This window comes from Mustelus asterias, unplaced genomic scaffold (genome assembly GCF_964213995.1).
Source record: "Mustelus asterias unplaced genomic scaffold, sMusAst1.hap1.1 HAP1_SCAFFOLD_2898, whole genome shotgun sequence".
Lineage (NCBI taxonomy): Eukaryota > Metazoa > Chordata > Chondrichthyes > Carcharhiniformes > Triakidae > Mustelus > Mustelus asterias.
In genome coordinates this window covers 1-24443 of record NW_027592843.1, presented here as the reverse complement: position 1 = coordinate 24443, position 24443 = coordinate 1, and the positions used below count along the sequence as shown (strand labels likewise).

General features: G+C 53.8%; 1 protein-coding gene across 1 annotated transcript; it reads left to right on the top strand.

Annotated features, from left to right (window-relative positions):
• Nucleotides 1–208: 208 nt before the first annotated feature.
• On the top strand, nucleotides 209–20308 carry LOC144490125 (NACHT, LRR and PYD domains-containing protein 3-like; the record flags this gene model as incomplete). Its single annotated transcript, XM_078207933.1, has 6 exons — nucleotides 209–293; nucleotides 487–647; nucleotides 4130–4307; nucleotides 10571–10655; nucleotides 15066–16742; nucleotides 20222–20308. Coding segments are annotated over exons 1-6 (2273 nt in total), but the record flags the coding sequence as incomplete, so codon positions are not given.
• Nucleotides 20309–24443: the final 4135 nt, after the last annotated feature.

The window sequence follows — 24443 nt, the reverse complement described above, 5'->3', positions numbered from 1 at the left end:
TCTAATTCTATTTTGGTGTCATTTGCAAATTTGATGATCGCACCTTCTTATCTCTGTGTCCAAGTCATTCAATAGATTGTAAATAGCTGGGGTGTGAGGACTGAACGCTGTGATGGAGCACAGGACAGCGGGAAGGGTCATTGACTCTGTCGGTGAGGTGTGTTCTTTCCCCTTCAGTCCTGTTGTGGGATCTTCAAACTGAGCGGACATGGGTGACCCTGGGAATGAACGAGGAGCTGGTAGAACCAGCACGATGGAAGACAAACAGCTGACAGGACCAGAAGATGACCAGGGTGAGGATAATGTCTCTCTGTTTGTCGAAACCCACTCCCTTCACCAGCGCCGGGGTGGGAGGCAGGAGGGCGGGGGAATCGTTTAGCCCAGGCTAGGCCGAGAATGGAGCCTGGGCCTGGATTTATGGCTCGGGGGGTGTCACCGGTTCCTCCAGCAGCGATGATTTAAATGGCGTTTTGTATTCCTCTGCAGTTGTCAAGTTCAGCGAGATTCTCGATCAGTTTAAAGACACTGAGTTCCTGTGGGTTTACGAACACTATATCCCCGAACTAGTCAACATTGTCCAAGACAACACCGACTTGGTTATCCAGCAGCTCCAACAAAGAGAGGTATTCACAGCACAGGAGGCAGAGGTGAGGCAACCAACGGAGGGAGGGAGGGAGGGAGGGAGAGCCACAGTGTGGGGACTGAGGGAGGGAGGGAGTGTCACAGTGTGGGGACTGAGGGAGGGAGGGAGGGAGTGTCACAGTTTGGGACTGAGGGAGGGAGGGAGTGTCACAGTTTGGGGACTGAGGGAGGGAGGGAGTGTCACAGTTTGGGGACTGAGGGAGGGAGGGAGTGTCACAGTTTGGGACTGAGGGAGGGAGGGAGTGTCACAGTTTGGGGACTGAGGGAGGGAGGGAGTGTCACAGTTTGGGGACGGAGGGAGGGAGTGTCGCAGTTTGGGGACTGAGGGAGGGAGGGAGTGTCACAGTTTGGGGACTGAGGGAGGGAGGGAGGGAGTGTCACAGTTTGGGGACTGAGGGAGGGAGTGTCACAGTTTGGGGACTGAGGGAGGGAGTGTCACAGTTTGGGGACTGAGGGAGGGAGGGAGTGTCACAGTTTGGGGACTGAGGGAGGGAGGGAGTGTCGCAGTTTGGGGACTGAGGGAGGGAGGGAGTCTCACAGTTTGGGGACTGAAGGAGGGAGGGAGGGAGTGTCACAGTTTGGGGACTGAGGGAGGGAGGGAGTGTCACAGTTTGGGGACTGAGGGAGGGAGGGAGTGTCGCAGTTTGGGGACTGAGGGAGGGAGGGAGTGTCGCAGTTTGGGGACTGAGGGAGGGAGGGAGTGTCGCAGTTTGGGGACTGAGGGAGGGAGGGAGGGAGTCTCACAGTTTGGAGAGAGGGAGAATGGAGTGTGAATGAGGGTAATTATCACATTAAAGGCCCTGATTTTAAATTTTCTATAACAGGTGGACAAGGTTAAGGTAAAGATTACAAGGTGCCTTGTATATAGAGGAAGGATTTACCATGTGGCTAATATAATATGCAAAGGGATTGTCTGGAGAACCACAATTTAACCAAGCGTGGAATTAAGCTGCATTCTCCATGTGTTTGTAAACCTCGGGGTCCTAACTGCTCAGCATGATGGGACACAGACAGCATGATGGCACACAGACAGCATGATGGGACACAGACAGCATGATGGGACACAGACAGCATGATGGCACACAGACAGCATGATGGCACACAGACAGCATGATGGCACACAGACAGCATGATGGCACACAGACAGCATGATGGGACACAGACAGCATGATGGGACACAGACAGCATGATGGGACACAGACAGCATGATGGGACACAGACAGCATGATGGGACACAGACAGCATGATGGGACACAGACAGCAGACAGGCCAAATTCTTTTACGACAATGGGTCTAGAAAGAGCAGTTCTCCCTATCAGCTTGAGTCAGGCAGCTGCAAGTTCATCAAGGCTTTGGACTGTACAGGAGTGCATTAGAACAAAGAACAAAGAAAATTACAGCACAGGAACGGGCCCTTCGGCCCTCCAAGCCTGCACCGGCCATGCTGCCCGACTGAACAAAAACCCCCTACCCATCCGGGGACCATATCCCTCTATTCCCATCCAATTCAAGTACTTGTCAAGACGCCCCTTAAAACTCACCATCGTATCTGCTTCCACTCCCTCCCCCGGCAGCGAGTTCCAGACACCCACTACTCTCTGTGTAAAAAATCTGCCTCGTACATCTCCTTTAAACCTTGCCCCTCGAACCTTAAACCTGTGCCCCCAGTAATTGACTCTTCCGCCCTGGGAAAAAGCTTCTGACTATCCACTCTGTCCATGCCCCTCATAATCTTGTAAACTTCTATCAGGTCGTCCCTCAACCTCCGTCGCTCCAGTGAGAACAAACCGAGTTTCTCCAACCTCTCCTCATAGCTAATGCCCTCCATACCAGCCAACATCCTGGTAAATCTTTTCTGAACCCTCTCCAAAGCCTCCACATCCTCCTGGTAGTGTGGCGACCAGAATTGAACACTATATTCCAAGAGCGGCCTCACTAAGGTTCTATAAAGCTGCAACATGACTTGCCAATTTTTAAACTCAATGTCCCGGCCGATGAAGGCAAGCATGCCGTATGCCTTCTTGACTACCTTCTCCACCTGCATTGCCACTTTCAGCGACCTGTGTACCTGTACACCCAGATCCCTCTGCCTATCAATACTCTTAAGGGTTCTGCCATTTCCTGTATATTTCCTATCTGTATTAGACCTTCCAAAATGCATTACCTCACATGTGTCCGGATTAAACTCCATCTGCCATCTCTCCGCCCAAGTCTCCAACTGATCTATATCCTGCTGCATCCCCTGATGGTCCTCATCACTAACCGCAAATCCACCAACCTTTGTGTCGTCCGCAAACTTACTAATCAATCCAGTTACATTTTCCTCCAAATCATTGATATATATTACAAACAGCAAAGGTCCCAGCACTGATCCCTGAGGAACACCACTTGTCACAGCCCTCCATTCAGAAACGCACCCTTCCACTGCTACCCTCTGTCTTCTATGACCGAGCCATTTTTGTATCCACCTTGCCAGCTCACCTCTGATCCCATGTGACTTCACCTTCTGCACCAGTCTGCCATGAGGGACCTTGTCAAAGGCCTTACTGAAGTCCATGTAGACAACATCCACAGCCCTACCCTCATCAATCATCTTCGTCACTTCCTCGAAAAACTCGATCAAGTTAGCAAGACACGACCTCCCCTTCACAAAACCATGTTGCCTCTCACTAATACGTCCAGTTATTTCCAAGTGGGAATAAATCCTGTCTTGAAGAATCCTCTCCAATAATTTCCCTCCCACTGATATAAGGCTCAGCGGCCTGTAATTACCTGGATTATTCTTGCTCCCCTTCTTAAACAAAGGGACAACATTGGCTATTCTTCAATCCTCTGGGACCTCCCCTGCAGCCAGTGAGGATACAAAGATTTCTCTCAAGGCCCCAGCAATTTCCTCCCTTGCCTCTCTCAGTATTCTGGGGTATATTAGCTCATGGTTAGCGAGGTTGGTACGGTTTCTCATGTTGACATTGGGGCTGGACACAGGCAAGAGAACTAACTCCCCTCACCAATTAAAATTTGCAGCTGATAGCAACATCCTTAAATTTACCGGGTTTGTGTAGTTAAGTTTCCTGGTAATGAGGGAAGAACTTTCAGGTGCCATGGACTAATGAGCTCCGAACCCTGCTGATAGGTAGAGCGTTATTAGCTCAGGTAATATTGCATAATATTGTAATTGGACCCTCCATGAAATGCTGGGCGGGGAATTGAAGTGTTCAGAAGAGTACATCGATCCCACACTTGTATTGTTACATCGGGAAAGCATAGCTGGCGCTTGCTGGCGATCTGTTCTACTGACGCATGTATTAGCAATAACCTCGCTCTGTAAAAACATGCTGTCTTTCGTGGTCTCTGTACTGGTGAGTTCAGATGGTCACAAACTCCCCCGCCCCAGAGGGACACACGGAAAAGGCCCCTGAAAAAAGAAAAAAGAGCCACAGTGCTTGGAGACGCTAACACTGTTCCATACTTTCTGTCCTCTTGACAGGAACTGCACGAAATCAGGAAGACAGGAGAGAAGGAGTGTGTGGAGAAATCTGTACAGAGTGTTCAGGAGAAGGGCCGACAAGGAATGAAAACCCTGTGGCTAATACTGTATGATCTCCCCAGCAGCAAAGAGAAGCATTCCACTGCACGCGGGGTGCTGAGGGAGCTGCAGAACCAGGGTAAGCCGATCGTTCAAATATCTCCACAACTCACACAATCGCACAAACTCCTCCCCAAACACACAAACAAGGGACAGGCTGTCAGATCCCAAATCAAAAAGCATCAGGCAAATGTGTAACAGGGACAGTGTAGAGGGAGCTTTACTCTGTATCTAACCCCGTGCTGTACCTGTCCTGGGAGTGTTTGATGGGGACAGTGTAGAGGGAGCTTTACTCTGTATCTAACCCCGTGCTGTACCTGTCCTGGGAGTGTTTGATGGGGACAGTGTAGAGGGAGCTTTACTCTGTATCTAACCCCGTGCTGTCCCTGTCCTGGGAGTGTTTGATGGGGACAGTGTAGAGGGAGCGTTACTCTGTATCTAACCCCGTGCTGTACCTGTCCTGGGAATGTTTGATGGGGGACAGTGTAGAGGGAGCTTTACTCTGTATCTAACCCCGTGCTGTATCTGTCCTGGGAGTGTTTGATGGGGATCAGTGCAGAGGGAGCTTTACTCTGTATCTAACCCCGTGCTGTACCTGTCCTGGGAGTGTTTGATGGGGTCAGTGTAGAGGGAGCCTAACTCTGTATCTAACCCCGTGCTGTACCTGTCCTGGGAGTGTTTGATGGGGTCAGTGTAGAGGGAGCCTAACTCTGTATCTAACCCCGTGCTGTACCTGTCCTGGGAGTGTTTGATGGGGTCAGTGTAGAGGGAGCCTAACTCTGTATCTAACCCCGTGCTGTACCTGTCCTGGGAGTGTTTGATGGGGACAGTGTAGAGGGAGCTTTACTCTGTATCTAACCCCGTGCTGTCCCTGTCCTGGGAGTGTTTGATGGGGACAGTGTAGAGGGAGCTTTACTCTGTATCTCACCCTGTGCTGTAGCTGTCCTGGGAGTGTTTGATGGGGACAGTGTAGAGGGAGCTTTACTCTGTATCTAACCCCGTGTTGTATCTGTCCTGGGAGTGTTTGATGGGGACAGTGTAGAGGGAGCTTTACTCTGTATCAAACCCCGTGCTGTACCTGTCCTGGGAGTGTTTGATGGGGACAGTGTAGAGGGAGCTTTACTCTGTATCTAACCCCGTGCTGTACCTGTCCTGGGAGTGTTTGATGGGGACAGTGTAGAGGGAGCTTTACTCTGTATCTAACCCCGTGCTGTACCTGTCCTGGGAGTGTTTGATGGGGACAGTGTAGAGGGAGCTTTACTCTGTATCAAACCCCGTGCTGTCCCTGTCCTGGGAGTGTTTGATGGGGACAGTGTAGAGGGAGCTTTACTCTGTATCTAACCCCGTGCTGTACCTGTCCTGGGAGTGTTTGATGGGGACAGTGTAGAGGGAGCTTTACTCTGTATCTAACACCGTGCTGTACCTGTCCTGGGAGTGTTTGATGGGGACAGTGTAGAGGGAGCTTTACTCTGTATCTAACCACGTGCTGTACCTGTCCTGGGAGTGTTTGATGGGGACAGTGTAGAGGGAGCTTTACTCTGTATCTAACCCCGTGCTGTCCCTGTCCTGGGAGTGTTTGATGGGGACAGTGTAGAGGGAGCTTTACTCTGTATCTAACCCCGTGCTGTACCTGTCCTGGGAGTGTTTGATGGGGACAGTGTCGAGGGAGCTTTACTCTGTGTCTAACCCCGTGCTGTACCTGTCCTGGGGGCGTTTGATGGGGACAGTGTAGAGGGAGCTTTACTCTGTATCTAACCCCATGCTGTACCTGTCCTGGGAGTGTTTGATGGGGACAGTGTAGAGGGAGCATTACTCTGTATCTAACCCCGTGCTGTACCTGTCCTGGGAGTGTTTGATGGGGACAGTGTAGAGGGAGCTTTACTCTGTATCTAACCCCGTGCTGTACCTGTCCTGGGAGTGTTTGATGGGGACAGTGTAGAAGGAGCTTTACTCTGTATCGAACCCCGTGCTGTCCCTGTCCTGGGAGTGTTTGATGGGGGACAGTGGAGAGGGAGCTTTACTCTGTATCTAACCCCGTGCTGTACCTGTCCTGGGGGCGTTTGATGGGGACAGTGTAGAGGGAGCTTTACTCTGTATCTAACCCCATGCTGTACCTGTCCTGGGAGTGTTTGATGGGGACAGTGTAGAGGGAGCATTACTCTGTATCTAACCCCGTGCTGTACCTGTCCTGGGAGTGTTTGATGGGGACAGTGTAGAGGGAGCTTTACTCTGTATCTAACCCCGTGCTGTACCTGTCCTGGGAGTGTTTGATGGGGACAGTGTAGAAGGAGCTTTACTCTGTATCTAACCCCGTGCTGTCCCTGTCCTGGGAGTGTTTGATGGGGGACAGTGGAGAGGGAGCTTTACTCTGTATCTAACCCCGTGCTCTACCTGTCCTGGGAGTGTTTGATGGGGACAGTGTAGAGGGAGCTTTACTCTGTATCTAACCCCGTGCTGTACCTGTCCTGGGAGGGTTTGATGGGGACAGTGTCGAGGGAGCTTTACTCTGTATCTAACCCCATGCTGTACCTGTCCTGGGAGTGTTTGATGGGGACAGTGTAGAGGGAGCTTTACTCTGTATCTAACCCCGTGCTGTACCTGTCCCGGGAGAGTTTGATGGGGGACAGTGCAGAGGGAGCTTTACTCTGTATCTAACCCCGTGCTGTACCTGTCCGGGGAGTGTTTGATGGGGACAGTGTAGAGGGAGCTTTACTCTGTATCGAACCCCGTGCTGTACCTGTCCCGGGAGTGTTTGATGGGGACAGTGCAGAGGGAGCTTTACTCTGTATTTAACCCCGTGCTGTACCTGTCCTGGGAGTGTTTGATGGGGACAGTGCAGAGGGAGCTTTACTCTGTACCTAACCCCGTGCTGTACCTGTCCTGGGAGTGTTTGATGGGGAAAGTGCAGAGGGAGCTTTACTCTGTATCTAACCCCGTGCTGTACCTGTCCTGGGAGTGTTTGATGGGGACAGTGCAGAGAGAGCTTTAGTCTGTATCTAACCCCGTGCTGTCCCTGTCCTGGGAGTGTTTGATGGGGGACAGTGCAGAGATGGCTTTACTCTGTATCTAACCCCGTGCTGTACCTGTCCTGGGAGTGTTTGATGGGGGACAGTGTAGAGGGAGCTTTACTCTGTATCTAACCCCATGCTGTACCTGTCCTGGGAGTGTTTGATGGGGGACAGTGTAGAGGGAGCTTTACTCTGTATCTAACCCCGTGCTGTACCTGTCCTGGGAGTGTTTGATGGGGTCAGTGTAGAGGGAGCCTAACTCTGTATCTAACCCCGTGCTGTACCTGTCCTGGGAGTGTTTGATGGGGTCAGTGTAGAGGGAGCCTAACTCTGTATCTAACCCCGTGCTGTACCTGTCCTGGGAGTGTTTGATGGGGTCAGTGTAGAGGGAGCCTAACTCTGTATCTAACCCCGTGCTGTACCTGTCCTGGGAGTGTTTGATGGGGACAGTGTAGAGGGAGCTTTACTCTGTATCTAACCCCGTGCTGTCCCTGTCCTGGGAGTGTTTGATGGGGACAGTGTAGAGGGAGCTTTACTCTGTATCTAACCCTGTGCTGTAGCTGTCCTGGGAGTGTTTGATGGGGACAGTGTAGAGGGAGCTTTACTCTGTATCTAACCCCGTGTTGTATCTGTCCTGGGAGTGTTTGATGGGGACAGTGTAGAGGGAGCTTTACTCTGTATCAAACCCCGTGCTGTACCTGTCCTGGGAGTGTTTGATGGGGACAGTGTAGAGGGAGCTTTACTCTGTATCTAACCCCGTGCTGTACCTGTCCTGGGAGTGTTTGATGGGGACAGTGTAGAGGGAGCTTTACTCTGTATCAAACCCCGTGCTGTCCCTGTCCTGGGAGTGTTTGATGGGGACAGTGTAGAGGGAGCTTTACTCTGTATCTAACCCCGTGCTGTACCTGTCCTGGGAGTGTTTGATGGGGACAGTGTAGAGGGAGCTTTACTCTGTATCTAACACCGTGCTGTACCTGTCCTGGGAGTGTTTGATGGGGACAGTGTAGAGGGAGCTTTACTCTGTATCTAACCACGTGCTGTACCTGTCCTGGGAGTGTTTGATGGGGACAGTGTAGAGGGAGCTTTACTCTGTATCTAACCCCGTGCTGTACCTGTCCTGGGAGTGTTTGATGGGGACAGTGTCGAGGGAGCTTTACTCTGTGTCTAACCCCGTGCTGTACCTGTCCTGGGGGCGTTTGATGGGGACAGTGTAGAGGGAGCTTTACTCTGTATCTAACCCCATGCTGTACCTGTCCTGGGAGTGTTTGATGGGGACAGTGTAGAGGGAGCATTACTCTGTATCTAACCCCGTGCTGGACCTGTCCTGGGAGTGTTTGATGGGGACAGTGGAGAGGGAGCTTTACTCTGTATCTAACCCCGTGCTGTCCCTGTCCTGGGAGTGTTTGATGGGGGACAGTGGAGAGGGAGCTTTACTCTGTATCTAACCCCGTGCTCTACCTGTCCTGGGAGTGTTTGATGGGGACAGTGTAGAGGGAGCTTTACTCTGTATATAACCCCGTGCTGTACCTGTCCTGGGAGGGTTTGATGGGGACAGTGTCGAGGGAGCTTTACTCTGTATCTAACCCCGTGCTGTACCTGTCCTGGGAGTGTTTGATGGGGACAGTGTAGAGGGAGCTTTACTCTGTATCTAACCCCGTGCTGTACCTGTCCCGGGAGAGTTTGATGGGGGACAGTGCAGAGGGAGCTTTACTCTGTATCTAACCCCGTGCTGTACCTGTCCGGGGAGTGTTTGATGGGGACAGTGTAGAGGGAGCTTTACTCTGTATCGAACCCCGTGCTGTACCTGTCCCGGGAGTGTTTGATGGGGACAGTGCAGAGGGAGCTTTACTCTGTATTTAACCCCGTGCTGTACCTGTCCTGGGAGTGTTTGATGGGGACAGTGCAGAGGGAGCTTTACTCTGTACCTAACCCCGTGCTGTACCTGTCCTGGGAGTGTTTGATGGGGAAAGTGCAGAGGGAGCTTTACTCTGTATCTAACCCCGTGCTGTACCTGTCCTGGGAGTGTTTGATGGGGACAGTGCAGAGAGAGCTTTAGTCTGTATCTAACCCCGTGCTGTCCCTGTCTTGGGAGTGTTTGATGGGGGACAGTGCAGAGATGGCTTTACTCTGTATCTAACCCCGTGCTGTACCTGTCCTGGGAGTGTTTGATGGGGGACAGTGTAGAGGGAGCTTTACTCTGTATCTAACCCCATGCTGTACCTGTCCTGGGAGTGTTTGATGGGGACAGTGCAGAGGGAGCTTTACTCTGTATCTAACCCCGTGCGGTACCTGTCCTGGGAGTGCTTGATGGGGACAGTGTAGAGGGAGCTTTACTCTGTATCTAACACCGTGCTGTACCTGTCCTGGGAGTGTTTGATGGGGACAGTGTAGAGGGAGCTTTACTCTGTATCTAACCCCGTGCTGTACCTGTCCTGGGAGTGTTTGATGGGGACAGTGGAGAGGGAGCTTTACTCTGTACCTAACCCCGTGCTGTCCCTGTCCTGGGAGTGTTTGATGGGGACAGTGTAGAGGGAGCTTTACTCTGTATCTAAACCCGTGCTGTACCTGTCCTGGGAGTGTTTGATGGGGAAGTGTAGAGGGAGCTTTACTCTGTACCTAACCCCGTGCTGTCCCTGTCCTGGGAGTGTTTGATGGGGACTGTGTAGAGGGAGCTTTACTCTGTATCTAAACCCGTGCTGTACCTGTCCTGGGAGTGTTTGATGGGGAAGTGTAGAGGGAGCTTTACTCTGTACCTAACCCCGTGCTGTCCCTGTCCTGGGAGTGTTTGATGGGGACAGTGTAGAGGGAGCTTTACTCTGTATCTAACCCCGTGCTGTACCTGTCCTGGGAGTGTTTGATGGGGACAGTGTTGAGGGAGCTTTACTCTGTATCTAACCCCGTGCTGTACCTGTCCTGGGAGTGTTTGATGGGGACAGTGGAGAGGGAGCTTTACTCTGTACCTAACCCCGTGCTGTCCCTGTCCTGGGAGTGTTTGATGGGGACAGTGTAGAGGGAGCTTTACTTTGTATCTAACCCCGTGCTGTACCTGTCCTGGGAGTGTTTGATGGGGAAGTGTAGAGGGAGCTTTACTCTGTACCTAACCCCGTGCTGTCCCTGTCCTGGGAGTGTTTGATGGGGACAGTGTAGAGGGAGCTTTACTCTGTTCCTAGCCCCCTGCTGTCCCTGTCCTGGGAGTGTTTGATGGGGACAGTGTAGAGGGAGCTTTACTCTGTATCTAACCGCCCTGTGCTGTGCCGGCCATTTTTTAATTTTAATTTGGAAAATGTTTTCTGATTGCTGCCCAATTAACAAATCTTTTGATTATTTTGTGCAGGAGGGAGTATATTGAGAGAAATTTACATTCACCGGAATGGATATGTGTTGAGGAATCTCAAAGGTACGAATTTTACTAACTGGGCGTAATACAGGGAATCGCATTGTCAGAGGGTCAGTGCTGAGGGAGTGCCGCACTGTCAGAGGGTCAGTGCTGAGGGAGTGCCGCATTGTCAGAGGGTCAGTGCTGAGGGAGTGCCGCATTGTCAGAGGGTCAGTGCTGAGGGAGCGCCGCACTGTCAGAGGGTCAGTGCTGAGGGAGTGCCGCATTGTCAGAGGGTCAGTGCTGAGGGAGTGCCGCACTGTCAGAGGGTCAGTGCTGAGGGAGTGCCGCACTGTCAGAGGGTCAGTGCTGAGGGAGTGCCGCACTGTCGGAGGGTCAGTACTGAGGGAGTGCCGCACTGTCAGAGGGTCAGTGCTGAGGGAGCGCCGCACTGTCAGAGGGTCAGTGCTGAGGGAGTGCCGCATTGTCAGAGGGTCAGTGCTGAGGGAGTGCCGCACTGTCAGAGGGTCAGTGCTGAGGGAGTGCCGCACTGTCAGAGGGTCAGTACTGAGGGAGTGCCGCACTGTCAGAGGGTCAGTGCTGAGGGAGTGCCGCACTGTCAGAGGGTCAGTGCTGAGGGAGTGCCGCACTGTCAGAGGGTCAGTGCTGAGGGAGTGCCGCACTGTCAGAGGGTCAGTGCTGAGGGAGTGTCGCACTGTCAGAGGGTCAGTGCTGAGGGAGTGCCGCACTGTCAGAGGGTCAGTACTGAGGGAGTGCCGCACTGTCAGAGGGTCAGTACTGAGGGAGTGCCGCACTGTCAGAGGGTCAGTACTGAGGGAGTGCCGCACTGTCAGAGGGTCAGTACTGAGGGAGTGCCGCACTGTCAGAGGGTCAGTACTGAGGGAGTGCCGCACTGTCAGAGGGTCAGTACTGAGGGAGTGCCGCACTGTCAGAGGGTCAGTACTGAGGGAGTGCCGCACTGTTCGAGGGTCAGTACTGAGGGAGTGCCGCACTGTCAGAGGGTCAGTACTGAGGGAGTGCTGCACTGTCAGAGGGTCAGTGCTGAGGGAGTGCCGCACTGTCAGAGGGTCAGTACTGAGGGAGTGCCGCACTGTCAGAGGGTCAGTACTGAGGGAGTGCCGCACTGTCAGAGGGTCAGTACTGAGGGAGTGCCGCACTGTCAGAGGGTCAGTACTGAGTGAGTGCCGCACTGTCAGAGGGTCAGTGCTGAGGGAGCGCCGCACTGTCAGAGGGTCAGTACTGAGGGAGTGCCGCACTGTCAGAGGGTCAGTACTGAGGGAGTGCCGCACTGTCAGAGGGTCAGTACTGAGGGAGTGCCGCACTGTTCGAGGGTCAGTACTGAGGGAGTGCCGCACTGTCAGAGGGTCAGTACTGAGGGAGTGCCGCACTGTCAGAGGGTCAGTGCTGAGGGAGTGCCGCACTGTCAGAGGGTCAGTACTGAGGCAGTGCCGCACTGTCAGAGGGTCAGTACTGAGGGAGTGCCGCACTGTCAGAGGGTCAGTACTGAGGGAGTGCCGCACTGTCAGAGGGTCTGTACTGAGGGAGTGCCGCACTGTCAGAGGGTCAGTACTGAGGGAGTGCCGCACTGTCAGAGGGTCAGTGCTGAGGGAGTGCCGCACTGTCAGAGGGTCAGTACTGAGGGAGTGCCGCACTGTCAGAGGGTCAGTACTGAGGGAGTGCCGCACTGTCAGAGGGTCAGTACTGAGGGAGTGCCGCACTGTCAGAGGGTCAGTACTGAGGGAGTGTCGCACTGTCAGAGGGTCAGTACTGAGGGAGTGCCGCACTGTCAGAGGGTCAGTACTGAGGGAGTGCCGCACTGTCAGAGGGTCAGTACTGAGGGAGTGCCGCACTGTCAGAGGGTCAGTACTGAGGGAGTGCCGCACTGTCAGAGGGTCAGTACTGAGGGAGTGCCGCACTGTCAGAGGGTCAGTACTGAGGGAGTGCCGCACTGTCAGAGGGTCAGTACTGAGGGAGTGCCGCACTGTCAGTGCTGAGGGAATTCAGAGAAATTAAACCAAGCCTCCCTTTACTGTCTCAATGTAATAATCTGATGGCCTGAGCTGGAAGGAGAGGAATGAACAAAGAACAATGAAAAGTCCAGCACAGGAAGAGGCTCTTCGGCCCTCCAAGCCTGTACCAATCATGATGCTCTAACTAAACTAAAAAATACCTCCTGCCCTTACCCAGTCCGTATCCCTCCATTCCCTCCCTATTCATCGACCCATCCAGATGCCTCTTAAATGTTGTTAATGTTCCTGCTTCCACCACCTCCTCTGGCACCGCGTTCCAGGCACCCACCACTCTCTGTGTGAAAAACTTCCCCCGCACATCTCCCTTAAACTCCCCCCTTCTCACCATGAACCTGTGCCCCCCCCCCCCGGGTAATTGACACTTCCACCCTGGGGAAAAGCCTCTGACTGTCCACCCTGTCTGTGCCTCTGATCATTTTGTAGACCCTCTATCAGGTCTCCCCTCAGCCTCCGTCTTTCCAGTGAAAACAATCCTAGTTTGTCCAACCTCTCCTCATAGCCGACACCCTCGAGACCCGGCAGCATCCTGGTGAACCTTCTCTACACTCTGTCCAAAGCTCCCACGTCCTCCTGGTAGAGTGGTGACCAGAACTGCACGGAATGCTCCAAATGCAGCCTAACCAGGGTTTTATATAGCTGCAACATGATTCCCCAACTCCTGTACTCAGTGCCCCGGCTGATGAAGGCAAGCATGTCATATACCTTCTTAATCACCTTGGCCACCTGTGTTGCCACTTTTAGGGAACTGTGGACCTGCCGCCCAGATCCCTCTGTATGTTAATGTTCCGAAGGGTTCTGCCACTTACAGTCTAATTCACACCTAAACCTGATCCTCCAAAATGCATCACCTCTCATTTGTCTGGATTAAACTCCATCTGCCATTCCTGTGCCCAAGTCTCCAATCGATCCATATCCTGTTGTATCCTCTGACACTATCAGTAACTCCACCAATCTTTGTGTCACCCACATACTTACTGATCAGACCACCCACATTTTCCTCCGGATCATTTATATATCCAACAAACAACAGAGGTCCCGGCACTGATCCCTGCGGAACACCACTAGCTACACATCTCCATTCTGAAAAACACCCTTCCACCGCTACTCTCTGTCTTCTGTGACCAAGACAATACTCTCTGGTGTCTTGTGGTGAATATTTAGCAAATCGAACAGTGGGGACCTTTCTACATTGCTTTATGTTTGGCTGATTCCAGTCCCGCTATTCGCTGACCCTGTTTCCTCCAGCGGGATTGCTGTTGGAAGTTGCCCTGTGGGCCTCTGCAGCATTCCACTGTTGTAAGACCACAAGACATAGGAGCGGAAGTAAGGCCATTCGGCCCATCGAGTCCACTCCACCATTCAATCATGGTTGATTTCAACTCCATTTACCCGCTCTCTCCCCATAGCCCTTAATTCCTCGAGAAATCAAGAATTTATCAATTTCTGTCTTGAAGACGCTCAACGTCTCGGCCTCCACAGCCCTCTGTGGCAATGAATTCCACAGACCCACCACTCTCTGGCTGAAGAAATTTCTCCTCATCTCTGTTCTAAAGTGACTCCCTTTTATTCTAAGGCTGTGCCCCCGCGTCCTAGTCTCCCCTGCTAATGGAAACAACTTCCCTACGTCCATCCTATCTAAGCCGTTCATTATCTTGTAAGTTTCTATCAGATCTCCCCTCAACCTCCTAAACTCCAATGAATATAATCCCACGATCCTCAGACGTTCATCGTATGTCAGGCCTACCATTCCTGGGATCATCCGTGTGAATCTCCGCTGGACCCGCTCCAGTGCCAGTATGTCCTTCCTGAGGTGTGGGGCCCAAAATTGCTCACAGTACTCCAAATGTGAAAGCTTACGGAAGGTGATTGTCCGGGGGGGATGTGTGTGGGTGTTGATGTGGGTCACAGTCTGGCTATCCAGGCACTGCGGTCAGTCAGGGTTTAAGGCAGGGACAGATAGTGAGTGTCGGGCTGGAAATTGGTCTTGAGGGCGGAGGGGTGGGTGGGGGGGGTCGGAGGTCAGCCTCAGTGGGGAGGTCTGTCATTCCCCAGTGAGCCCCCAGTCCCAGGGCTCAGTCAGTCACGACGGGGAAACCTCTTTCCAACCCTGTCGGGGGGAGTTAGTGCCCCTGGGATTCCTCTACTCCACAGCACGGGGTAAATTCCCGTGATGACCCAGTGAGAGGTCGGTGTGTGCAGTGACCCCTGACCCAGGGAGGGGGTCAGTGTGTGCGGTGACCCCTGACCCAGTGAGAGGTCAATGTGTGTGGTGACCTTTGACCCCAGGGAGTGGGTGGAAAGAGATGAAGGGTGAGGGAGTTGATAGTGAGGGAGTTGATAGTGAGGGAGTTGATAGTGAGGGAGTTGATAGTGAGGGAGTTGATAGTGAGGGAGTTGATAGTGAGGGAGTGTCTGACCCTCCATTCTCTGACATTCCCGCAGGTTGCCAGGAGGCTTTGAAGTTGGACGGAGGGCTTTGACTATCAACGCGTCCCATGGAGGAAGAAGGCCAGGAGAAGCGTGAAGTTACAGGATCGCTACACTGAGCTCATCGTGGTGCCTGGTCACCGACTCAGCGGAGAGCTCCACAACGAGATGATGGGCACAGCTGACACCCACCAGACCCTGGAGTCCCGAGCGGCAGAGGGACACGGGATCGCCCGGCCAATGAGGGTGGGCCACCTCTTCCGTAAGGCCTATAACTCCACGGGTGCGGCGCCCCCGGTGGTGGTGGTGTGTGGAGTCCCCGGAATTGGCAAGACCACGATGGTCCAGAAGCTCCTTCACGATTGGGCTGCAGGAAGCATCTATCGGCAGTTCACCTTTGTTCTCCATTTCCAATTCCGTGAGCTGAACCTGCTGGAAGAAAGCTCCTCCCTGGTCAACATCATTGTCCGCAGACACCCCTTCTTGGGGCCGTACATCCACCAGATCCTCCAGCAACCAGAACAAATCCTCTTCGTCTTCGATGGACTGGATGAGAGCAAGGAGAAGCTGAACTTCGACCAGCCCTGCACAGACCCGAAGGAGTTCCATCCCGTCTCCATCATTGTGGCCAGCCTGGTGATCCAGAACCTTCTGAAGGGCTGCTCCGTTCTGGTGACCACTCGTCCCATCGCCCTGGAAACATTGGAGCCCGGCAAAGTCCAGCGGTACACCGAGATCCTGGGCTTCTTCCAGGAGCAGAGGCGTCTCTATTTTGAGAAATTCTACGGCCATCAGGTGGAGGGCCAGAGGGTCTACAAACACGTGCGGGGCCACGGGATCCTCTACACCCTCTGCTTCAACCCATCCTACTGCTGGATCCTCTGCTCGGCCCTGGAAGGCTACTTTGGCCGGCGAAAGGGAGGAAGTGAGGCCCGCACACCCCCCAAGACCATCACCCAGCTCTTTGCCATCTTTGTGGCCAATCTCCTGACCAATCATGCCCGCTACGCCTCCCACAAGACCAAGACAATGCTCAGGATCAGCAAGATGGCCTTTACTGGTGTCCGGGTGCGTCGCCTGGTCTTCTACAGGAAAGACCTCAAGGAGAACCAACTGGAGTCCTCACAGTTCCTCTCCGGCTTCCTTATGGAGTTCCTGGAGCAGGATCTCGGCTCAGAAAAGCTAGCCTTTAGCTTCCTCCATCTCACCATCCAGGAGTTCCTGGCTGCCCTGCACTTTGTCCTCAGCTGCAACTTAGAGGCGCTCAGGAACGTGCTGGAGGAAGTCAGCCGCTGTGAAGATGGCCGCTATGAGATCTTTTCCCGCTTTCTGTCAGGCCTGTCCAAGCCAGGCAATTCGCACACTCTGGATAAGGCCCTGTGTGTCCTTCCCAAGAAACCCTGCTCCGTCATCGTGGATTGGCTACTCAGGAGGACACAGGAGGCCATGAAGAATGGACACAAGAGGAACCTCCTGCAAGCTCTGCACTGCCTCTTCGAAGCCCAACAAGCGAGGTTGGTCCAGCGTACACTGGGGGCCAACGCCACCATCGACCTCTCATCCCATCGTCTCAACCCCGTTGACTGCTCGGCAGTGGCCTACACTCTCCAATCTCTAGACACGGTCGAACGTTTTGATGTCAGTTCCTCCATCACACAACTCGAGGGGCTTGACCACCTCATTCCTCACCTCAACAAGTGCAGAGAGATCAGGTAATGGCAGAACGCTCGGAGGAGGCCGCTGTGTCCGTGACCCCTGCTTGAAGGAGAAATCAAATGAATCCCACCCCTTTCTCTGCTCCTTCCCTAGAGTCTTGCCAACTTTTCCCTTGGCGTAGTTATTCAGTTCTGCTTTGAAAAGGAAGGTTGTACCTGACTAATTGGGTTGAGGAGAGAACAAGGAGTGTCAATGAGGGCCGTGTGTTCAATACATAGATCAGAACAAGACTTTTCACACAATCCATTGTTGCTTTCTGTAGCCACAATTGGACACTTGCCTTGCTGTGTATTTTATCCATTAAACAAAGAACAAAGAACAATACAGCACAGGAACAGGCCCTTTGGCCCTCCAAGCCCGCGCCGCTCCCTGGTCCAAACTAGACCATTCTTTTGTATCCCTCCATTCCCACTCCGTTCATATGGCTGTCTAGATAAGTCTTAAACGTTCCCAGTGTGTCCGCCTCCACCACCTTGCCTGGCAGCGCATTCCAGGCCCCCACCACCCTCTGTGTAAAATATGTCCTTCTGATATCTGTGTTAAACCTCCCCCCCCTTCACCTTGAACCTATGACCCCTCGTGAATGTCACCTCCGACCTGGGGAAAAGCTTCCCACCGTTCACCCTATCTATGCCTTTCATAATTTTATACACCTCTATTAAGTCTCCCCTCATCCTCCGTCTTTCCAGGGAGAACAACCCCAGTTTACCCAATCTCTCCTCATAACTAAGCCCCTCCATACCAGGTAACATCCTGGTAAACCTCCTCTGCACTCTCTCCAAAGCCTCCACGTCCTTCTGGTAGTGTGGCGACCAGAACTGGACGCAGTATTCCAGATGCGGCCGAACCAACGTTCTATACATCTGCAACATCAGACCCCAACTTTTATACTCTATGCCCCGTCCTATAAAGGCAAGCATGCCATATGCCTTCTTCACCACCTTCTCCACCTGTGACGTCACTTTCAAGGATCTGTGGACTTGCACACCCAGGTCCCTCTGCGTATCTACACCCTTTATGGTTCTGCCATTTATCGTATCGCTCCTCCCTACATTATTTCTACCAAAATGCATCACTTCGCATTCATCAGGATTGAACTCCATCTGCCATTTCTTTGCCCAAATTTCCAGCCTATCTATATCCTTCTGTAGCTTCTGACAATGCTCCTGAAAGAATGTATTTTTGTTGTAAATCCTGTAATCATTATCTCTCTGCTATCACATCTTTCCAATCGACCAATTAGCCCCTCGTATCCTCATAGGTTCCTTTCATTGAGTCATAGAGGTTTACAGCATGGAAACAGGCCCTTCGGCCCAACTTGTCCATGCTGCCCCTTTGTTTTCACACCCCTAAGCTAGTCCCAATTGCCCGCATTTGGCCCATATCCCTCTGTACCCATCGTACCCATGTAACTGTCTAAATGCTTTTTAAAACACAAAATTGTACCCGCCTCTACTACTGCCTCTGGCAGCTCGTTCCAGACACTCACCACCCTCTGTGTGAAACAATTGCCCCTCTGGACACTTTTGTATCTCTCCCCTCTCACCTTAAACCTATGCCCTCTAGTTTTAGACTCCCCTACCTTTGGGAAAAGATATTGACTATCTAGCTGATCTGTGCCCCTCATTATTTTATAGACCTCTATAAGATCAACCCTCAGCCTCCTACGCTCCAGAGAAAAAAGTCCCAGTCTATCCAGCCTCTCCTTGTAACTCAATCCATCAAGTCCCGGTAGCATCCTAGTAAATCTTTTCTGCACTCTTTCTAGTTTAATAATATCCTTTCTATAATAGGGTGACCAGAATCTTTCTCAGATTCAACACCCTGCCTTCTGATTAAATTGTATAACTCCCAAACTTATAGAACAGTACAGCACAGAACAGGCCCTTCGGCCCACGATGTTGTGCCGAGCTTTATCTGAAACCAAGATCAAGCTATCCCACTCCCTATCATCCTGGTGTGCTCCATGTGCCTATCCAATAACCGCTTAAATGTTCCTAAAGTGTCTGACTCCACTATCACTGCAGGCAGTCCATTCCACACCCCAACCACTCTCTGCGTAAAGAACCTACCTCTGATATCCTTCCTGTATCTCCCACCATGAACCCTATAGTTATGCCCCCTTGTCATAGCTCCATCCACCCGAGGACATAGTCTTTGAACGTTCACTCTATCTATCCCCTTCATCATTTTATAAACCTCTATTAAGTCTCCCCTCAGCCTCCTCCGCTCCAGAGAGAACAGCCCGAGCTCCCTCAACCTTTCCTCATATGACCTACCCTCCAAACCAGGCAGCATCCTGGTAAATCTCCTCTGCACTCTTTCCAGCGCTTCCACATCCTTCTTATAGTGAGGTGACCAGAACTGCACACAATATTCCAAATGTGGTCTCACCAAGGTCCTGTACAGTTGCAGCATAATCCCACGGCTCTTAAACTCCAACCCCCTGTTAATAAAAGCTAACACACTATAGGCCTTCTTCACAGCTCTACCCACTTGAGTGACAACCTTTAGAGATCTGTGGATATGGACCCCAAGATCTCTCTGTTCCTCCACAGTCTTCAGAACCCTACCTTTGACCCTGTAATCCACATTTAAATTAGTCCTACCAAAATGAATCACCTCACATTTATCAGGGTTAAACTCCATTTGCCATTTTTCAGCCCAGCTTTGCATCCTATCTATGTCTCTTTGCAGCCTACAACACCCCTCCACCTCATCCACTACTCCACCAATCTTGGTGTCATCAGCAAATTTACTGATCCACCCTTCAGCCCCCTCCTCCAAGTCATTAATAAAAATCACAAAGAGCAGAGGACCAAGCACTGATCCCTTGCTTCCCACTTCATGCAATGTTCCACCATTTTATGGTCACACTTCCCTAAACGTTCCTGTACAACAAGGTTGTCAATCAGCTCTTTCTGAGTGGACAATATTCGATCTAAACTGGCCCATTCACAATGTACTGCTCTGGAAAGCCAACCGGTCCACATTCCAACAAATCACCACGCACATGATGTGCATCGATTGCGTTTAGCACAGTGGGTTAGCACTGCTGCTTCACAGCGCCAGGGACCCGGGTTCGATTCCCGGCTCGGGTCACTGTCTGTGTGGAGTTTGCACATTCTCCTCGTGTCTGCGTGGGTTTCCTCCGGGTGCTCCGGTTTCCTCCCACAGTCCAAAGATGTGCGGGTTAGGTTGATTGGCCAGGTTAAAAATTGCCCCTTAGAGTCCTGGGATGCGTAGGTTAGAGGGATTAGCGGGTAAATATGTGGGGGTAGGGCCGGGGTGGGATTGTGGTCGGTGCAGACTCGATGGGCTGAATGGTCTCTTTCTGTGCTGTAGGGATTCTAAGATATCCCATTTTCCCACAGTTGGGGACATGGAATTTTTTTTGGGAGAATCCGGTCGATGTGTGAGCACCCAGCCGGTTTTCCTGTGTAACCGTTTTCTGTTTCTGCTCCGTTCTGTTCAGGCTGAATAACAATAATCTGCAGGATGAGGGGGTCCAGAAACTCTGTGTGGCACTGAGGCAGCCTGGAGGGAGATTCACCACACTGCAGTGAGTAACTCAACCAGGCTCATCGCCCCCACTCCCCCCCCTCAACCCCCCCCCCTCACAAACCTCACCCACCTCCCGTTCTCACTCCCCCCCTCAACCCCCACACCCTCAACACCCCCCCCTCAACACCCCCCCCTCACAAACCTCACCCACCTCCCGCCCTCACTCCCCCCTCAACACCCCACACCCCCCTCACAAACCTCACCCACCTCCCGCACCTCCCGCCCTCACTCCCCCCTCAACACCCCACACCCCCCTCACAAACCTCACCCACCTCCCGCCCTCACTCCCCCCTCAACACCCCACACCCCCCTCACAAACCTCACCCACCTCCCGCCCTCACTCCCCCCCCTCAACCCCCCCCCTCACAAACCTCACCCACCTCCCGCCCTCACTCCCCCCCCTCAACCCCCCCCCTCACAAACCTCACCCACCTCCCGCCCTCACTCCCCCCTCAACACCCCACACCCCCCTCACAAACCTCACCCACCTCCCGCCCTCACTCCCCCCCTCAACCCCCCCTCACAAACCTCACCCACCTCCCGCCCTCACTCCCCCCCTCAACCCCCCCCCCTCAACCCCCCCCCTCAACACCCCCCCTCTCAACCCCCCCCCTCAACACCCACACCCTCAACACCCCCCCCCTCAACACCCCCACCCTCAACACCCCCCACCCTCACCGCCCTCACTCCCCCCTCAACCCCCCACCCTCACAAACCTCACCCACCTCCCATTCTCACTCCCCCCTCAACCCCCCACCCCCCTCACAAACCTCACCCACCTCCCGCCCTCACTCCCCCCTCAACACCCCACACCCCCCCCCACAAACCTCACCCACCTCCCCTTCTCACCGCCCTCACTCCCCCCCAACACCCCCCCTCACAAACCTCACCCACCTCCCCTTCTCACCGCCCTCACTCCCCCCTCAACACCCCCCTCACAAACCTCACCCACCTCCCGCACCTCCCATCCTCACTCCCCCCTCAACACCCCACACCCCCCCCCACAAACCTCACCCACCTCCCCTTCTCACCGCCCTCACCCCCCCCAACACCCCCCCTCACAAACCTCACCCCACCTCCCCTTCTCACCGCCCTCACTCCCCCCTCACCCCCCCACAAACCTCACCCACCTCCCGCCCTCACCCCCCTCAACACCCCACACCCCCTCACAAACCTCACCCACCTCCAGCCCTCACTCCCCCCTCAACACCCCACACCCCCCTCACAAACCTCACCCCACCTCCCATTCTCACCGCCCTCACTCCCCCCCCCCTCAACCCCCCCCCTCACAAACCTCACCCACCCCCCCCCCCACTCCCCCCTCAACCCCCCCCTTCACAAACCTCACCCACCTCCCGCCCTCACTCCCCTCAACACCCCACACCCCCCTCACAAACCTCACCCACCTCCCCTTCTCACCGCCCTCACTCCCCCCAACACCCTCCCTCACAAACCTCACCCACCTCCCCTTCTCACCGCCCTCACCCCCCTCACCCCCCCCCTCACAAACCTCACCCACCTCCCCGCCCTCACTCCCCCCTCAACCCCCCCCTCACAAGCTCACCCACCTCCCGCCCTCACTCCCCCCCAACACCCCACACCCCCCTCACAAACCTCACCCACCTCCCTTCTCACCGCCCTCACTCCCCCCCTCAACCCCCCCCCACAACCCCACCCCCCCCGACCCTCACCCCCCTCAACACCCCACACCCCCCTCACAAACCTCACCCACCTCCCCTTCTCACCGCCCTCACTCCCCCCCCCAACACCCACCCTCACAAACCTCACCCACCTCCCGCCCTCACTCCCCCTCACACCCACACCCCCTCACAAACCTCACCCACCTCCCCCTTCTCACCGCCCTCACTCCCCCCCCAACACCCCCCTCACAACCCTCACCCACCTCCCCGTTCTCACTCCCCCTCAACACCCCCCTCACAACCTCACCCACCTCTCGTTCTCACCCCCCCTCAACACCCCCCCTCACAAACCTCACCCACCTCCCGTTCTCACTCCCCCCTCAACACCCCCCTCACAAACCTCACCCACCTCCCGTCTCACTCCCCCCTCAACACCCCCCTCACAAACCTCACCCACCTCCCGTCTCACTCCCCCCTCAACACCCCCTCACAAACCTCACCCACCTCCGCCCTCACTCCCCCCTCAACACCCCCCTCACAAACCTCACCCGCCTCCCCTTCTCACCGCCCTCACTCCCCCCCCAACACCCCCCCTCACAAACCTCACCCACCTCCCACTCTCACTCCCCCCTCAACCCCCCACACCCCTCACAAACTTCACCCACCTCCCATTCTCACCGCTCTCACTCCCTCCCCTCAACCCCCCACCCCCTCACAAACCTCACCCCTCAGCCCCCCACCCCCCTCACAAACCTCACCCACCTCCCATTCTCACTGCTCCCTCACCCCCCACTCACCCCACACAGTAACCCACCCTCGGTCTCTATAACCCCTCCTCACCCCATATTCTCCACAATCCCTCTTCACTCTGAATCAAATTGTAATATCCTCCCAAATCTCTTTAGCCCTCTCAGTCTCTCGAACCCTCTCTCAGTCTCTCTAACCCTCTCTCAGTCTCTCTAACCCTCTCAGTCTCTCTAACCCTCTCTCAGTCTCTCTAACCCTCTCTCAGTCTCTCTAACCCTCTCTGTACTCTAACCCTCTCTCAGTCCTCTCTAACCCCTCTCTCAGTCTCTCTAACCCTCTCTCAGTCTCTCTAACCCTCTCTCAGTCTCTCTACCCTCTCTCTCTCTAACCCCTCTCTCTGTCTCTCTAACCCTCTCTCAGTCTCTCTAACCCCTCTCTCAGTCTCTCTAACCCCTCTCTCAGTCTCTCTACCCCCTCTCTCAGTCTCTCTAACCCTCTCTCAGTCTCTCAACCCTCTCTCAGTCTCTAACCCTCTCTCAGTCCACTAACCCCTCTCTCAGTCACTCCTAACCCCTCTCCTCAGTCACTCTAACCCCTCTCTCAGTCACTCTAACCCTCTCTGTCTCTCTAACCCTCTCTCAGCTCTCTAACCCTCTCTCAGTCTCTAACCCTCTCTCAGGTCTCTCTAACCCTCTTCAGTCTCTCTAACCCTCTCTCAGTCTCCTAACCCCTCTCTGTCTCTCTAACCCTCTCTCAGTCTCTCTAACCCACTCTCAGTCTCTCTAACCCTCTCTCTCAGTCCTCTAACCCTCTCTCAGTCTCTCTAAACCCTCTCTCAGTCTCTCTAACCCTCTCTCAGTCTCTCAACCCTCTCTCAGTCTCTATACCCTCTCTCAGTCTCTAACCCTCTCTCAGTCTCTCTAACCCTCTCTCAGTCTCTCTAACCCTCTCTCATCCCTCTAACCCTCTCTCAGGTCTCCTCTAACCCTCTCTCAGTCCTCTCCTAACCCTCTCTCAGTCTCTCTAACCCCTCTAACCCTCTCTCAGTCTCTCTAACCCTCTCTCAGTCTCTCTAACCCTCTCTCAGTCTCTCTAACCCTCTCTCAGTCTCTCTAACCCCTCTCTCTGTCTCTCTAACCCTCTCTCTGTCTCTCTAACCCTCTCTCAGTCTCTCTAACCCCTCTCTCAGTCTCTATAACCCCTCTCTCAGTCTCTCTAACCCCTCTCTCAGTCTCTCTAACCCTCTCTCAGTCTCTCTAACCCTCTCTCAGTCTCTCTAACCCTCTCTCTGTCTCTCTAACCCCTCTCTCAGTCTCTCTAACCCCTCTCTCTGTCTCTCTAACCCTCTCTCTGTCTCTCTTACCCCTCTCTCTGTCTCTCTAACCCCTCTCTCTGTCTCTCTAACCCCTCTCTCTGTCTCTCTAACCCCTCTCTCTGTCTCTCTAACCCCTCTCTCAGTCTCTCTAACCCCTCTCTCAGTCTCTCTAACCCCTCTCTCAGTCTCTCGAACCCTCCCTCAGTCTCTCGAACCCCTCTCTCAGTCTCTCGAACCCCTCTCTCAGTCTCTCGAACCCCTCTCTCAGTCTCTCGAACCCCTCTCTCAGTCTCTCGAACCCCTCTCTCAGTCTCTCTAACCCCTCTCTCAGTCTCTCTAACCCTCTCTCAGTCTCTCTAACCCCTCTCTCTGTCTCTCTACCCCTCTCTCAGTCTCTCTAACCCTCTCTCAGTCTCTCTAACCCTCTCTCA